This window comes from Gossypium hirsutum, chromosome A03, assembly GCF_007990345.1.
Source record: "Gossypium hirsutum isolate 1008001.06 chromosome A03, Gossypium_hirsutum_v2.1, whole genome shotgun sequence".
Classification (NCBI taxonomy): domain Eukaryota; kingdom Viridiplantae; phylum Streptophyta; class Magnoliopsida; order Malvales; family Malvaceae; genus Gossypium; species Gossypium hirsutum.
Window position 1 is genome coordinate 5,788,063 of NC_053426.1, and position 17,307 is coordinate 5,805,369.

Sequence of the window (17,307 nt, forward strand, 5' to 3'; positions counted from 1 at the left end):
TCACTTGGACTAAAAAAGTTAACGGAGTTAAATTTCACGTACCTATTTGGGATAAAAAAGTTTACATACCTATATGGGAAAATAGGGAAAGTTTAGGGGCTAAAATGTGAATAAAACCTTTAATCAAAGTTAAACCTAAAAGAGACGTGGTTGAATTATAAACATAACACGACACCGTTTAGTTGGAAGATAGAGAGGCAACCTTCAATCAAAGTTTAACATAAAAGAGACGTGGTTGAATTATAAACATAACACGATACCGTTTGGTTGGAATTGAGTCCGTTAAAAATTGAAACCGCACACGTGTTTTCACCTCTTTCCATCATTCTTACTCGCTTCAAAAACAAAACTCTCTCCTCTCTTCTGAAAGCTTTTATAATTCAGAAACCCTATTTTTCGGAGTTTTACGTCTAATTGTATCTCTCCAGCAACGCACAGTAGCACCAAATTTCCGTACGCCCAAACCTTTGATCCATTATCACCTTCTCTGATCTTCCCTCGACTAACGGAGGTATTGATTCTTTTCGGATTTAACTTTCCTGTTTTTTCTTTTTTTCTTTTTTGCATTAATTGCAGTTCTAGGTCTGTTGTGGTGGTTAGATTTGAAGATGGTGTCGGACGCGAGCAAGAAGAAGGCTGCTCAGAAGAAGGCTGCTGCCGCTGCGAAAAGAGGAGGGAAGGCTGCTGCAGCCGCTGCATCTTCCAAGGCGGCAGCTGCGGCGACCGCGGAGAACGGCGTTGATAAGGTTTCTGATAAAGTTAGTATGCTCCAGATATCCGATCGGACCTGTACCGGTGTTCTCTGTTCGCATCCTCTTTCCCGAGATATTCGTGTAAGTTGGAAGGATTCCTTCCTTTGTGAGATTAAATGTGATTGTATTTTATTTGTTTCTTAAAATACAGTTAAGCAATATCTAATCGCATGCCTGAAATCCTTAAACTGAAATCAATGAATAGGAATTAATCCACTCGAAGTCCTAAAGATAATCAAAATCTTATTTGAAATCATATACGAAAATAAATAAATCATTTTCTCTAAACGGTAACTCAAAACCTTCTCGATACCTGTTCAGTCCACTTGCGTATCATTTACTAAATTAGTCATATTTTAAGTTACAAAATTTGAAGTCATGATCCATTTGAAGATTTAAAACCCAGACTTAATATGGAGTTTTTATTAAATACAGTAAAATCTCGATGCTGCCGGGCAACCCGAACAACATATGCTTAAAAATAGGATATTTCCAAATAATTGTTTTGGCACACTCTTCTTTTTATGCTAAATTGTTTGAGGGAAAGAAGAGAAGTGTAAAGCTTGTATTTTTAGCTTCCAAAAATTAATACTGGGACGATTCATTAGTTTAGGATGATCCATTTATGAATATAGAGAAATTAGTTAAAAAGTTTTGATGTATTTGATTGATTCAAGATGTGTCCTTGAATCATAATTTATGTTGATGGTGAATTGATTTTCTTGTTGCAGATAGAGTCCTTATCAGTTACTTTCCACGGACATGATCTTATTGTTGATTCAACATTGGAGCTTAATTATGGCAGGTCTGATGACCTTATATCATGTTGCTTAGGAATATTCATTGTAAAATCTTGTTTGGGATATTTATCTGATGAGACCCCTGTCTATTTCATATTATCTTTGCAGACGCTATGGTTTGCTAGGATTAAATGGTTGTGGGAAATCCACGCTGCTTACTGCAATAGGGTTGCGTGAACTTCCAATTCCGGAGCACATGGATATCTATCACCTGACGAGGGAGATTGAAGCTTCAGATATGTCTGCATTGCAGGCTGTCATAAGTTGTGATGAAGAGAGGTTGAAGTTGGAGAAAGAGGCAGAAATCTTGGCAGCACAGGTTATTCAGCAAACCCAGTGTTGTAATCATGCTAAGTTTCATAAAAAAATGCATTATAACCTCGTTTTCTGTTTTGTTATCCATTAATTTTGTTTTAGGATGATGGTGGTGGAGAGGCACTTGAACGTATTTATGAGCGATTGGATGCCTTAGATGCATCAACTGCTGAGAAACGTGCTGCTGAAATTTTATTTGGACTCGGTTTCAACAAGATGATGCAGGCAAAGAAAACCCGAGATTTCTCTGGTGGTTGGAGAATGAGGATTGCATTGGCACGGGCTCTATTCATGAATCCCACCATTCTTTTGCTTGATGAGCCAACCAATCATTTAGGTAGGTATTCTGTGTTTTTTATGTGTATTTCATGCCGTTTATTAATATTTTTAATTAATGAAGTCTATTCTTGAATCCACCCTTTTTTTTCTTCATAGCCCACCGATCTTTTAGTTAGGTCTTTAATGGTCATTTTGTTAGACGGCCTAAGTTTGACATGGAGAACATTTTCACTATGATTCTCAATTCTGATGCTTACAATTGGTTTAATGGGAAACAGATTTAGAAGCTTGTGTCTGGTTGGAAGAAAATTTGAAGAAATTTGATCGTATCCTTGTGGTGATATCACATTCCCAGGATTTCCTGAACGGAGTTTGTACGAACATTATCCACATGCAAAACAAAAAACTTAAGTTGTACACCGGCAATTACGATCAGTATGTTCAAACTCGTTCTGAATTGGAAGAGAACCAGATGAAACAATACAAGTGGGAGCAGGAACAGATTGCTTCAATGAAGGAGTACATTGCTCGCTTCGGTCACGGGTCAGCCAAACTAGCCCGGCAGGCACAGAGTAAGGAGAAGACATTGGCAAAGATGGAGCGAGGTGGACTCACGGAGAAGGTAGTCAGGGACAAGGTTCTGGTGTTTCGATTTGTTGATGTTGGAAAACTTCCTCCACCGGTACTGCAGTTTGTGGAAGTTACTTTCGGATACACGCCTGAGAATCTGATCTACAAGAACTTGGACTTTGGGGTAGACTTGGACTCAAGGATAGCATTAGTAGGACCTAATGGTGCAGGGAAGAGTACACTGCTGAAGCTGATGACAGGTGAATTGACTCCTATTGATGGAATGGTCCGACGGCATAACCATCTGCGAATTGCACAATTCCATCAGCATTTGGCAGAGAAACTGGATATGGAAATGTCAGCTCTGCAGTACATGATAAGAGAATACCCTGGAAATGAGGAAGAGAAGATGAGAGGTGCAATTGGGAAGTTTGGATTGTCAGGGAAAGCGCAAGTGATGCCAATGAAGAACTTATCTGATGGACAGAGGAGTCGAGTCATCTTCGCGTGGTTAGCATTTCGACAACCCCACTTGCTGCTGCTAGATGAGCCCACTAACCATTTGGATATCGAGACGATCGATTCACTGGCGGAAGCATTGAACGAGTGGGATGGTGGATTGGTACTGGTGAGTCACGATTTCCGGCTGATAAACCAGGTAGCCGAGGAGATATGGGTGTGTGAAAATCAAGCTGCAACACGATGGGAAGGGGACATCATGGACTTCAAGCAGCATCTCAAGAGTAAAGCTGGTTTATCTGATTGAAACAAAGCAGTAATTAGCATATAACTTTAAAGCAGATGGTGTCCACCATCCCAGATGGGTTATTCTCGCGTGGTGGATTAAGCTTAGTAGCTGCTATTTAGTATTTTTATGGAGCAGTGGTAACGAGGAAAGGCTTTGTTATTGTTTGAAGCTATCGAGTTTTCGTGACCTCTGTTTGGTGGGTTTCGCAAAGCAGGCATTTGTTGCCATTTGCTTTTCAAACCTTGGTTTGCTTTCTCCGAGGGGTTGGTTTTTCGGTGATACTTATAATATAAAGAGTAACTTAAATTTTGGCTTATATTTTATAGATACTTATTGCAATTAACTCTACGAAATACTAGTATTTCTGTTAATTATATCCTTCATACATAGCGGTATTTCATAATTATTTTGAAATTTTCGATGTTTATGAATTGATTAAATAATTGTGATAAAAGTATTCGAATATGGTAAGTTTGAAATTGTTTTTAATTTTTTCATATTAATTCCTTTTTTTTTTGTTATGGTTTGTGATGATGATATGGAACTGAGATTATGTTTATTTTTGGGTAATGTGTGGTAGAATAGCACGTACTTCATTCTATATTTTTATAAAATAATATTTAAGTGATGCGGAGATACAATATTAAATGGATAAAAATTTGAAAATGGAAAAAATTCAAAAGCTAGAAGTCATTAGGAAACTAAATATTTCTTTATCACTAAATAATTTAAAAATAATCAATAACCGACAATATGCCTTTAAGTTGTGCTTCCTAGATCATTCCGAAGTATCTTTGATAAACAGAACCGATTTTTTTTTTTTAATATAGGCCGAAGTTATTGACATTTACTACATTTGAGATTAATCCCTCAAATTTTTCTTATTTTTTATATTTCAAAATTCAGACTCCAATTTTTAATATTATGATTTTTTTTTTCTGTTATGAGTTGTATGATATTTTGAAATGAAAAATACAAAATTTGGCAATTATATTACAGAAAAAGGTCACGAACTTAAATTTAACAAAAACTTCGTATAGAGTACAAAAACTTGAAGATCATTTATCCAATGGAAGGCAGGAAATAAAACAAAAAGTTGGTTTCAAAGTGATTCAATAAATGAAATTAGGGGAAACATCAAACAAGCTATGAATAATATTTGCACCATGACTTGTTAAAATGATTGTGGATTGCAGCAAGATTCCCAAAAGAAGAAATACTAATAGTAATGTTAGCAAAAATTGTTTTCAAAAGATTACAATGACACAATATATGACGTAAAAGTAATTCTATTCATGTAATAAGTTTGCACTAAACAATCTTTTAACTCTACAAACCAATCGTTTTATGTTGCAACCCACCTCTTTTTGATGCCTCATCTTCCAAGCATTTCTGTATTATTTTGACACTACAAATGGCATGCCATACAACAGGCTCTTTGGATTCCCTGACCGCGGTTAGTAGCTTCTAGTAAATGAATTTTTTTCCTTTTAAGAAAGCCTCCAAATGGAAGCATGTGGGGAAGGATTTGTTTGTAACCATCCCTGTATCTTTTTTAAGGTCGAAGTGTGCACTTACAGATAAAGAAGGCTGTAGAAGACAAGTGGTATAAAAGCATTATCGAGTTGCGTTGTGTAGGCCTCCAACAAACCACTTGTGGTCACGGCTATGAAAATAGGGAACCAATGCTGTGGAAATTGGAATTTGGGTCGTCACGACTCACCATATCCATTATGTATTAATAATCCAAATATTAAACCATGCCCTTGGAACTATATAGTAGTGTTATATATGCAATTCACGTAACAGAACAGCAGGGTTATATATGCACATATAATAATAACAGAAACATCCTGAAGAGACATGTAGGATGAGAGAGAGAGAGAGACCTGAGTTAGAAAGTAACCGGTGGATGCCAAAAGTGGAAGCAGAACAGAGCAAGCAGCAAGGACAGATGTTATACCAGCTGCAGTGCCTTCAATAGTTTTCTCTGAAGTGTAAGAAATTTGCTAGAATTAGCAGGTATGTCATAAAGCCCCTCAAAAGAAAGCTTAAGCATTAAAAATTAATAAAAGTAGAGATAAAGAAAGAAAATCCTTAACTGCCAGTTTTGCTCCACCTAAGGACACCATACTTGTGGCCAACCATTGATGCCTAAGCATAAAAGCAAAATGATCACATATTTATGATCCACTTGGAAGGAGCACCATGCAGGTAGCCAATTTTATTACTTCTTAGACCTTTTCATATTTATACCTCTGCTAATTCTCAATTATGTTTCAAATTATTTTGTGGTTCTTTTAATCCTTTATAAAATCGCTAAGACTTTCCCCTTCTCTCTCTTTTTGGATTGGCTCGGAGTAGAATGCTTGCCTAGGTTTAGAAACACTGGCCATGTTTGCATGGGGATGTAAGCAGTTCATACTGTCAATTATTTGATATTGAGCAAATCCAAAATTGTAAAAGATTTTAGTTCAAGAGCCAAATTTGACATCAATGAAAACCAAAAGAGCAGCAAGTGAAAACATCATAATAATTGTGACATGTAGCACAATATCAGCAAGAAATAATAATTAGGATCATAATGCGACCATTTTCTTTATTAAGTAAAAAGTAAAGAACATGCTAGCAAAATTATTTGAAGATGGAGAGGGAAGAAGTGGTAGAGAAGAACAAACATCCAAGAAATTTAAGGCCACAATGGCAAAAATAATAATCACACTCACCATCGTATCTCCAATGCCAAGGCTTAAAATTCCAGCAAAAGGGGTAAGAGGTCGATCATTGAACCCAGAGGACATCCAGATAGGAAGTGCACATCCCAACAATAGTGAAAAGTGGCTACATAAGCAAAAAAAGGGACCTTATTCAGGATTGCTTGCAGCAAATATATGCAATTTAGTTTCCAGTAATGGTTAAAATCTCATACCTGACAATGATAAGATCTGAGTCACGATGATCAGTAAAGGCACTCATAAATTGATGTACAAGTTGCCCTAAAGGCCAAATTCTCCAAACCTGGCTACAAAGGAAAGGTTACATCAACCAAGAAACTTCTAAAAAACCAGCAGTTCCCCAGTACATTAGTGAACATAAACCTTGACTGTAAATTGTAAGGACTAGGATATGGTTGCTAATTTATGACACTTGCAAAAATATTACCCTTTAAAATCCTTAACTAGTGAACATTTGGACGAAAAGTAGAGCAACTTCGGCCGACATAATTACTTGATAAATTGTCAACTACAAAATATTTGCAAGTTTAGTGAACTTACTCGAATGATCTCTAATACCAAGAAAACAGCCAAAGCAGCACCAAATGCTAGATCAAGAAATTTTGGCTGGAAAAGAACTTATAAAGTCAATATGACATCTAAGCAAGTAAGTATAAGGACGAAGAAGCAAAAAGTTGTTAAATAATTTATACATGATACTCAAGTGGATGCTCACCTGGTAAATAAGAATGGGCAAAAACATTAGAACAGCCAGCAGATGGTAGTACTTCCGAAGAAGAATCCTCTCAATCTTACTATTCTTAGAAATGTTGTAGAACCTCAAGACAGATGCATATATCAAAACCAACCAGTAGATACATAGTGAAAGTCTTTTAAAAGGTTCCGAAAATATAAACTCGAATATCCTGTTAAAAAAAGATGATGTAAAGATGAGATAATTGGAAAGTTGGAGATAAAGCAAGCTATCTTTATTTATAACAATAATTCCTTTAAAGTCATGTATTAGTTTAAATCAGTTTGCTGTTTTCTTTCACTATCCATCACCAGAGCAACATAGGATCATCAAATACCAAGGCAAGCAAACCAGCAATTACATAAATAATATCTATATACATCACCAAACAGTTAAATTTAAAGTCACCAAAATCTCTTCATAAACATCTACTTACCTCCATATCAGATTATATTACAAAAACCAAATGCGAAGGGGATAAACAAAAGTCGTAATGAGAAAATATTTGAGCAAAGTCATACCATGGTACAGGATGTAAATCAAAATCTAGGACAATCATCATCCAAGATGGTGCAACTGCAATCATGATAAATCCAAGGGAAGTCAAAAATATAAGAGATCTCCAAATTTCTTTTCTTTCTCTTGATTCAGAGTTGTTAGCTCCCCAGAAGTATTCCCATAAGTGGATAAGAAATTTAAATACTGCTGAAAAAATAAGAAGTCCAAGCAGCACACCCTGCATATAAAAACAACTCTTACCATCTGGCTAGACCATTTATGAAAGTTTCAACACTTGAAGATCCGTACCTGGATAACAATACCTATCTCACTTCTTTTAATTCCATATCGTATGGATACCAACTCTGGTGGAATCAACAATCTACAAACCTGTTCTAACAATGTTGTTAACATTAAAAAGCTAAGCCTGCAGGAGATTTCAGCCATAGCATGCTGTATCCGTATGATAAAGCAGCTCTAACCTTTGAAATAGTACATGCCAGCATGTCACCAAAATAGAGTACAAGACCTGAAGTCACCAAATTCGCTTCCCCTGCATTATGAAGGGACATAGAAAACATTTCCATTTTGCTCAATAACAAACATTTGGGTCATAAAAGTTGACATAAAGAAATAGTAGCATGAAACAAACCGATTGAAGCACAAAATGGGAATGTAGAGAGAAGATGTTGAATTAATTTAACTGTTGCAAATCCATGACATAGCAACCACAGTAACTTTAAAGCTGTGTTAAATCCTGTATGCATAAAAAGGAAACCATTGGTTACTCAATGCAAGAAACCAATGCTAATTTAAACCTTCACAGCTTACCCAATGCATGAATTGGAAAACATAGAACCATGACAGAACAACTAACTCACCAGTATGAGATAGTGGCAAGCGATATACAGCAAACCGCCGAATATAAGATGACACAGCTTAAGCTAAACTTCGCATCCCAAACACTACAGGAGAAGTGGGGATTCTTCTTGTTGGCAGCACACCATGCAACTATGAAGAGGAATATAAGCACACCGCAGCTACAAGCCGATGCAGCCCAAAATTGCATTGTCATGTGTTCAAGCTCTATATACAAAGTTTAGAACACAAAAACATCAAAGTAATCCATATTTTTATTATATATATATCCCCTACAATTCCTTGTAGAATTCATTAGTGAATCCATAATTTGTCATTTAAAAAAACTGCTCTTGAATCTTTTTCGAGGCGGAAATGAAGTACCTCCAATCTCAATTTGTTGCAAAGAGACAGCTCTAGAAAGCTGGATCAATTTCGATAGCATTACAGTTGGCAACGTAACTGCTCCTAATATTATTCCTGATGAAGCACCTGGCCTAACAAAACAAATAAAAATTCAAAATTTAACATTTAGAAATTAAAGAATTTAACGAATTGAGATTCTCTAAAACCCTAATTCTCGAATTGAAAATCTGTTTTGTTTCTTTTTCGGTTGTTCTTACCTGGTTTTGAAGAGGGATGGCGAATTGTCGACGCGGATCTCGACGACGAGGGAGAAGAGGGAAAGGAGAGAAAGTGAGTGCGCGTGGGGAAGGAGGGCGAGTGGGAGAGAGGAGAGAACACGGAGAACGAAGATGAGAACCACGACTCTCTCTCCGTTCATCGCCTTCAACGGCGAGATCGCCATGGAAACGGTGACGATTCTACACGGGAATCGATTGGATAATAATTAATAATAAAAAATAAGTAAATAAATAAAATTATCTTCAATTGCTAGATTTTCAGAATTCGGAAATCGAGGTGCATCGGATCGGATTTTGCTCGACCCGCAATTTTGTTGGACTGTGGCCTGGCTATGGGACCCACCTTATTGAATATTCTTTAGCCCAGATTTATTCACTTTTTTTTAATTATAAAAGAAAAAAAGTCTAAATAATAAGATGACTAATACAATTCGAATTTAAATTACACTTGAAACGATAAATATTTTAATCATTAAATTAACACACGAAGACTACTTTACTACACCGATTTCTGTATATAATTTTATATATAATACTTTTTGTATAATTTATTACTACACCGATTTCTGTATATATATATATATGATATATACTCAATAGATAATTATTCACATTATTAATATATTTATCATTATCAATTGTTATTACTAATATATTAATGTTTATGTTAGTATATACTTAATTAAATGATAAATATATTATATGATATGCATATACTCGTATATGTATATTGTAATAATTTATTAATATTAATATCATGTAATTATATAATATTTAATTTCATATTTTAATATCATTATACTAATTTATATAATAACCACATACTCACTTATTTTATTTAATTTAATATACATAGCATATTAGGTGTACTATGAATTAATTTATTATATATATTTAGACTATCTATTTATTCAATTCTTTTAATTAATTTCTTTTTGTATTTGTATCATTCGGATTAATTTATTCACTTGAATTGCATTTTAATTATTTATTATATATTTTTATTTGAATTTTAATAATTTTAGAATCTTATTTCTTTTAATTTTAAAAAAATGAATATATAGATAAATTGCATTACCATGTGTTGATAGGATAAGTATGTCACATGTAAAAAATTTAATCAGTTATGTCAACTGGGAATCTAATAATATATGTGGGGGAGGGGAGAATATTTGATAGACACCACAAATAAAATTAAGGATTGACCAATATCGTACAAGACAATAGTAAAATATTAAAAAATAAATATTAAAAAAAAAAACATGTGTGGAATAAATATATAATACCTCAAGAAACTTAATAAAAGAAAAAAAATATAAAGTTATTAAATATTCAATTAAACATAACTGTTTTTAAGATAAAAATAAAAAAAAATTATGAACATTTTTAAAATGAGTTTGAACAGAGATAAAATTGATATTGATATTTTAAGCTAAACTAAATTTGAATAAATATAAATTATACCAATACAATGCAATAACCAGAGCAAAACCCGATTGAGATCCACTGATAAATAATAATAAATAGGTATATTTGAAGATTGATTTTTGTTGTGTAAGGTACAAGCCTCTTACCCCCTTTGACAATTGAGAACACACTAGATGAGGATTTTGGAGTCCAATGCAAATTTGGAATTTACATCTATTGCTTCATCCAAATTTGCTAATAACTTCGTTTGAAGGAAGAAAACGAAATAGAAAACCTCTTGGGATTTTGCAAGGGCCAATCGAGTTATTAAAATATTAATGATTTTTATATTTGTTAATTATTTTATTTATTTTGATATTAGGATAAGGATAGGAGTTACTCGGTTAAATTTATATTAAACTAACAAAAAGAATTATATGAAACTATAATTCAACGTCATTCCTATCTCTTTCCAATAGGAAAATGATAAATTAAATTTTTCCTCGTAATTTTTATCATTTTTAGTTGGATTTAAATTTTTTCAGGAGAAAAAAATTGAAAATTAAGAGAAAAAATTTGATTTGTTATTTTCCTATTAATGTGGAATCACAGTTTCATGTAATCCATTCTCATCAAATTAGTGTCTGACAAAAGCTTTAATCATCATTCTATATAAGTCAAGACTTATTTCTATCATTCTATCTAGTAAAACACGTTAATCATTTATAACTAAAATATTATGTATGTAAGTGTGTTTAAACATATGTTTTTTAAGTTATTACAATAATGACGAATTATCAAAATTTCTAAAGTTATACCAAATTTTATAATACTATACCAATACCAAAATGTTTAAGGTTTACACAAAAGCGTAACGCTTTAGTTAGAACTTTTGTAATATACTTTTTTTGTAGCATATAATAAAATTACACTAATGATGATAGATAATTTTAAAATACGGAAACTCTTATTAGAGATGAAAAGGATAAATGGACTATAGGTTTCTATCGTCACATATCTCGTGCAAACAATTTAAAAGTGGAACTTTGAGGTCTTAGATAATCTTAAACTTGCAAATATATGAAATTGTGGGACCTTAGAAATTAAGGTTGATTCATGTTGTGAAAGTGCAGATGAGGGAGTATATTGAGCCACTAATGAAAGCTGAAGAACATGCTCTACAATTTCTTGGTGAAACAGGGGAGAGAAAATGTATGTTGCATATAACCAACAACTTTGCTTGAACGAAGATAATAAGGGTTAAATGATATTTTAACATCTCAAAACCTAAAAGCCACAGCACCTTTCTCTAACTTTTTCGTTTGTCTCTAAAAGCATTTCTCCGAAGTGTTTTTACATCCCAAACATACCGTATTTAGGGTTGCTTCTGCAGCCCAAAAGTGCTTTTGGGACTCAACAAGTAATCCCGGACGTAGCCTTAGTCTTATATATAATGAGTCTAATAATAAAATTTTTGCTATCTACTCTTGTTTCTTACTGCAGGACACTCGAGGGACAATCAAGTACGTCTTTCGTGAGAAGAATCGATACACAAGTGCTGATCTTTTGTCTAGTTGTACCATGCCACCTTTAGGTTTGTTCTGAATGATGCATATGGAGAACTTTTGTACTGAACTGTTGGTTAACTTTTAATAAAATCTTGTTCCTTTTCGCACCCACAAAAAGATAAAACTAATAATAGAAGCCGCCTTTATAATGGCTATGGCTTCCTATATATATAGTATATCACCGATTGATGACTTCATTGAGTCCTACCTTTCTGGACTTAGTTAAGACCCCATCTCATCATATTTAATTATACGAGCTCAAGTGAGTTACAAATATCAAAGATGGTTATTACCAACAACATTAGTCAATGAAACTAAAGAGTAGGAGAGCTATTCAATCCTTCAGAACTCTCTTTTTTCTAATGTTTCCATTGTTTACATATGTTGAGGAAGAAAAAACATTGCTGAATTTCGATGCTGAACTTTGGGGCATTTTTGAAGGGATTAAGCTTGTTCAACGAAGAGGTCATGACTGTGTAATGATCCTTTCGGACAGTCTAGACATCGTTCGGGCCATTCAAGGAAGTATCTCAGCCACATCGACCTCTGTTTTAATCAGGCGAATCCAGAGTATTTAATCTCAGGAGAATTTATGAGTTTTGCGTTATATTCCCAGGGAACAGAATGAAGTTGCTGATTGTATGGCAAAAGGACCGTTATCTTCTAAAGTTGAGTTGCAATTTTTTATTCCCCCTCTTAGGGTTCGGAATTTCTTAGGTTTGGACCAAATTGAGATTTTTTTCTCAAACTTTCTAGACGTAACTAATTAGCCATTCTTTTTTGTTTTTCAAAAAAAAAAATAATTTGCTGAATTTCTTTTAAACCTACCGATGTTCACAGTTAAGAAGCTGCCCATGCTTTCACTATAAAAATTAAAATTGATCAAATTAGAATATAAAAATATTTTTTTATATAATCGTATATTTTCATCTATTTTAAAGCAACCTTGATCGAACTGGGTATTTAATTCATTAAAAATGTATATATATATATTAAATACACTATCAATTATAATTTGATAAAAAGTAGAATACTTTAGCAAAACAAAATAATATAATTATTCTAATAATAAAATCCACAAACACTCATTATTGTGTACTAATTAAAATAAATTTTTTCGACCGAGTTTTAGTTTGGATAGTATTTGTATCATTGTCAATGTAAAAAATATAATTATCTTCTATTTAAGTGTTGTGAATATGAATTGATATCTGTATATAAAAAGTATAATTAGAGGAATTTTCCTAAATTATTGTAAGTGGAATCTATGAAAGCTGAGTTAAACAATGAAAATTCACTTAAAAAAGAAAAAAATCTTAAGAGGCATATTTAAAGGGAAAAAATTGGGATGATGTATTAAAAGATACAGATTGATAGGGGTGTGACCCTAATTAATGATAGAAAGAGAAAATAAGCAAAAAGCTTACTATCCATCCATATCCGCAAAGGAGGCAAAGTCGGTCATTTTGGACTACGTTTCCCCCGAAATTAGTTATGACGTCCATAACAATGAACCTTAAAAACCTCATCTATCTCTTCTTTTATTGAAAAAAAGAAGAAGAAAAGCCTTGTTTTTTTCATTGCTCTCTGCAACTTATAAAAGAAAAATCTTCCAACAATGGCGGATGAATCAAGCCAAAAGTCACATGCAATCTTCATACCATACCCTCTCCAAGGCCACGTCATCCCATCCGTTAACTTAGCCATCAAGCTAGCATCCAAGGGCTTCACCATCACCTTCATCAACACCCACGCCGTCCACCACCAGACCGCCAAGGCTCACCCCGACATTGGTTCCGACATCTTCGCTAAGGTCAGGGAATCGGGCCTCGACATACGGTACGCCACCGTTTCTGACGGTCTCCCCGTGGAGTTCGACCGGTCGTTGAACCACGACCAGTTCATGGCTTCGTTGTTGCATGAGTTCTCGGCCCACGTTGACGAGGTAGTCAGCCGAATAGTAGGGTCCGGGGAGAAGGTTCATTGCCTCATTGCTGACACTTTCTTCGTTTGGCCTTCAAAGATTGCAAAGAAATTTGGGTTGCTTTATGTCTCGTATTGGACGGAACCAGCTTTGGTGTTTACTTTGTACTATCACTTGGATCTTCTTAGGGAAAATGGTCACTTTGGTCAGCAAGGTAACTTTATTTTAATTTAACTAACATAATTTGATAACATTATTGTATATTAAATCATAAATATCATTAAAATATTTGTTAATCCACTGTTATATAAAAATCAATTAAGCTAGGATTGCTTTAAAATGATAAATTTTGATAATTATAAACTTACTAGTTTTGGGTTTTAAGGTAGTTTTTTTTAAAGTCATTTTAACAAATTTAAAGAATTTTAGTTTAAATTAAAGTTTAAATGAGACACTGGTACTCACAAGTTATTTAAATTTGACTAAAAAATTCAATTTGATTTGATAATTATCAAGCTAAGCTCGAGCTTGAGTAGCTCAAGTTATCGATCGAATTGAATTCGAGCTTAGTAATATTTGATTCGAATGAATCACGAGCCTTATCGAGTTTTCTATATTTTTATAATACTAAATTACACTATTGCCTTTAATATATATCATTAAATCTATGCTTTTATTAAGTTGAACTCAAGTATAAAAATAGATAAATGAGTTTAATCAAACTTGAATAGTTTGGTTCTATATCGAGTCAAGTTCGAGCTTGATAGTATTCAAGCTTGGCTCAACTCAATTACACCTCTAATTTCAATTAGAGTAAGGAACAACATTAATAATAGTAGAACTAGTTAAAAGCCTAGCTACCTGTTAAATTTTAAAATTTGTCTATTTGAATAAAAAAATTATGTACAAAAATAAATCTAATTAAAATATAATCCATGTTTAAGCTGTAACATTCAATTTAAGCTGTAACATTCAAAACTCAGCGATTACAAATATGAACAACATTTTGCAAAACTTGAGGACAAGATTGAGTGCGTGAACATAAGAATGACCAAGTTATGTCACAGATGAAAATCATAATTTGAAATTTAAGCTTAACTCATTATTACAAATCTAATGTTTTAAGATATAAGTATTTTGGGTTTGAATTTTTTGATCAGAATGTCGGGAAGACACCATAAAATACATACCGGGAGTGGAAGCGGTTGAACCCAGAGACATGATGTCATACCTTCAAGACACCGATACAACATCCGTTTGTCATCAAATCATTTTCAATGCCTTCCAAGATGCCAAAAATGCCGATTTTGTTCTGTGTAACACCGTTCAAGATCTCGAGCTTGGAACCATATCAGCTCTACATGCCAAAGTCCCTTTTTATGCAATCGGACCCATTTTCCCACCCGGCTTCACCAAGAGCAACGTCGCTACCAGTCTATGGTCCGAGTCTGACTGCTCCCAATGGCTCGACAAAAAGCCCCATGGCTCCGTTCTGTACGCGTCCTTCGGTAGCTACGCCCACGTTAAAAAAAGCGAGCTAATAGAGATAGCTAAAGGGCTTGCCCTTAGCAAAGTGAGTTTCCTTTGGGTGCTTCGGCCTGATATTGTCAGTTCTGATGATACGGATCCCTTACCCGTTGGATTCAAAGAGGAAGTTAAGGACCGTTCGATGATCATACCTTGGTGTTGTCAAAATGCAGTGCTGGCCCACCCTGCAACAGGAGGGTTCTTAACACATTGTGGGTGGAATTCGATACTGGAGAGTACATGGTGCGGGGTTCCCTTGTTGTGTTTCCCTTTGTTGACGGATCAATTCACTAATAGGAAATTAGTGGTTGATGATTGGAAGATGGGGATTAATTTGAGCAATAAAAGACCCATCACCAAGGAGGAGGTTTCGGATAATGTCAACTGTCTGATGAGTTGGAAATCAGGGGATGAGTACAGGGTGAAAGTCAAAGAGGTGAGGAAATCATTAGAAAATGCATTGGCACCAAATGGGTCATCAGGGACTATTCTGGACCTGTTCATCAAGCAACTCAAGGCTAAGTGTCAAATCAAACCCATCTCTCAATAGTCTTTACAACAATTTGTCAACCATTTATTTACAATAGGGTTTTCATGATTTTTATTAGATTAAAATATGTTCTCATATCTTTATTCAATCTCTATACTTCAAACATTAAAAATAAAATTGTAAATTTTTTTATTTAAAAATTATAATTCCATAAATGTACATAATAATTTAGTTAATAATAAGCATATATAAGAATATAGTAAAAAATTAACATTTATATAAATAAGACACGTGACAAATTTATAATTATGTTTGTAGAATTAAGAAATTATACTATCGATATATTATGTAACTCTTGATAAGCAACAAATTACCAAAATATAGGAAAAATAAAAAACTTACCATAGAAGTGTATTTATTAGAATAATTTATTTAAAACAATCTTTAGATACATTTTAAAAAAATTATTTTAAAGATTTGATTTATTGTGATATTTATAGTAATAATTTATTTTCTCAAATTATATTTGTATTTTTGGATTAGATAGATTTAATCCTTATAATTTATTTTGTAAAAAATAACTAAATTATATTTTGATAGAATATCAATGCAAAAAAGACATGTTTGACCTAACCCTTAGTCTCTATTTATAGAGAAAATAACAAAAGTCTTAGGATCTATTTGTTTACATGTAAAAGATTTTACAGAAAATATTTTTATTGTTTTCCCATGTTTGTTTGGTGGAAAATGAGTTACCAAAGGAAATCATTCTCCAAAACACGGTAAAATGAAGGCATTTTTTAGGAAATGTCTTGTAAGACATTTTCCAACCGTTTCTCCTCCTCACATCCCCCAACAAACAAACCAAAAAAATTCACATGTCCCTTCAATCCCTCCCTCGCCTTCAACCAGTGACCTAACCCTTCTCTTGCCTTCAAGTTTCCAGCAACCTAGCTAAAGACTAGAAAAACAAGGTAATTGTTGAAATTCTTAAAGTAATTTGAAGATCGGTTCAGTTTGTGTTCTCTAGTCTTTGCCTCTGCCTCTGCATCACTTTGTTATATTTGATTTTTTTTTTGATCCTACTGCTATTTCTCATTACTTTGTTATATTTGTTTTCAATTTTGTTAGATTTTTGTTTTCTTTTTGGGTTGAAGATGCTTGCTAGTTTATTTATCATAACTTATTAGTGTGAAGGGACTTGTATTGTTTGGACGATGATTGCGAGTTGAGAATTTGTGATTTTAGTTTCATTGACTAATAAAATAGAAAATATTTTGAGAAATTTTGGGGGTTTGTAGCAAAATGCCTAATCAAATATGTTTTCCTTATTTTCAACTTATTCCAAACCCTTCTCTTATGCATTGATACAGTTGCAAGATTATGGCAAGAACCCATCAGCTAAAATGGAGGTTAAGGTTCAGCTCTTAAGGGTTACTTTAGAACTTATGCTGAGGAC

The 17,307-nt window shown here is 33.6% G+C and overlaps 3 protein-coding genes across 5 annotated transcripts; 2 read left to right on the forward strand and 1 right to left on the reverse strand.

Moving 5' to 3' along the window:
- Positions 1-250: 250 nt before the first annotated feature.
- On the forward strand, positions 251-3,838 carry LOC107963908 (ABC transporter F family member 1). 3 transcript variants are annotated; one of them, XM_016900456.2, is made up of 6 exons: positions 251-511; positions 601-833; positions 1,484-1,557; positions 1,661-1,871; positions 1,970-2,204; positions 2,425-3,838. In XM_016900456.2, exons 2-6 carry the CDS (start codon positions 609-611, stop codon positions 3,480-3,482), a joined length of 1,803 nt encoding a protein of 600 aa, XP_016755945.1. In that variant the 5' UTR covers positions 251-511; positions 601-608; the 3' UTR covers positions 3,483-3,838. The 3 variants fall into 3 exon arrangements, with proteins under 3 accessions (XP_016755945.1, XP_016755946.1, XP_040962640.1); XM_016900457.2 differs by having other exon boundaries at positions 292-511; positions 583-833; XM_041106706.1 differs by having other exon boundaries at positions 314-453; positions 577-833.
- A 797-nt stretch (positions 3,839-4,635) lies between these two features.
- On the reverse strand, positions 4,636-9,211 carry LOC107963907 (dolichol kinase EVAN). Its single transcript, XM_016900455.2, has 14 exons — positions 8,912-9,211; positions 8,673-8,785; positions 8,318-8,516; positions 8,083-8,195; positions 7,913-7,983; positions 7,740-7,820; positions 7,454-7,668; positions 6,915-7,104; positions 6,740-6,805; positions 6,394-6,482; positions 6,191-6,305; positions 5,567-5,618; positions 5,354-5,454; positions 4,636-5,152 (listed from the first exon to the last, which is right to left on the reverse strand). The coding sequence occupies exons 1-14, from the start codon at positions 9,094-9,096 to the stop codon at positions 5,039-5,041; spliced, it is 1,704 nt and encodes a 567-aa protein (XP_016755944.1). The 5' UTR covers positions 9,097-9,211; the 3' UTR covers positions 4,636-5,038.
- Positions 9,212-13,335: 4,124 nt separating this feature from the next.
- LOC107963905 (UDP-glycosyltransferase 86A2) lies at positions 13,336-15,931 on the forward strand. Its single transcript, XM_016900452.2, has 2 exons — positions 13,336-14,045; positions 14,992-15,931. The coding sequence occupies exons 1-2, from the start codon at positions 13,526-13,528 to the stop codon at positions 15,906-15,908; spliced, it is 1,437 nt and encodes a 478-aa protein (XP_016755941.1). The 5' UTR covers positions 13,336-13,525; the 3' UTR covers positions 15,909-15,931.
- The last annotated feature ends 1,376 nt before the right edge of the window (positions 15,932-17,307 follow it).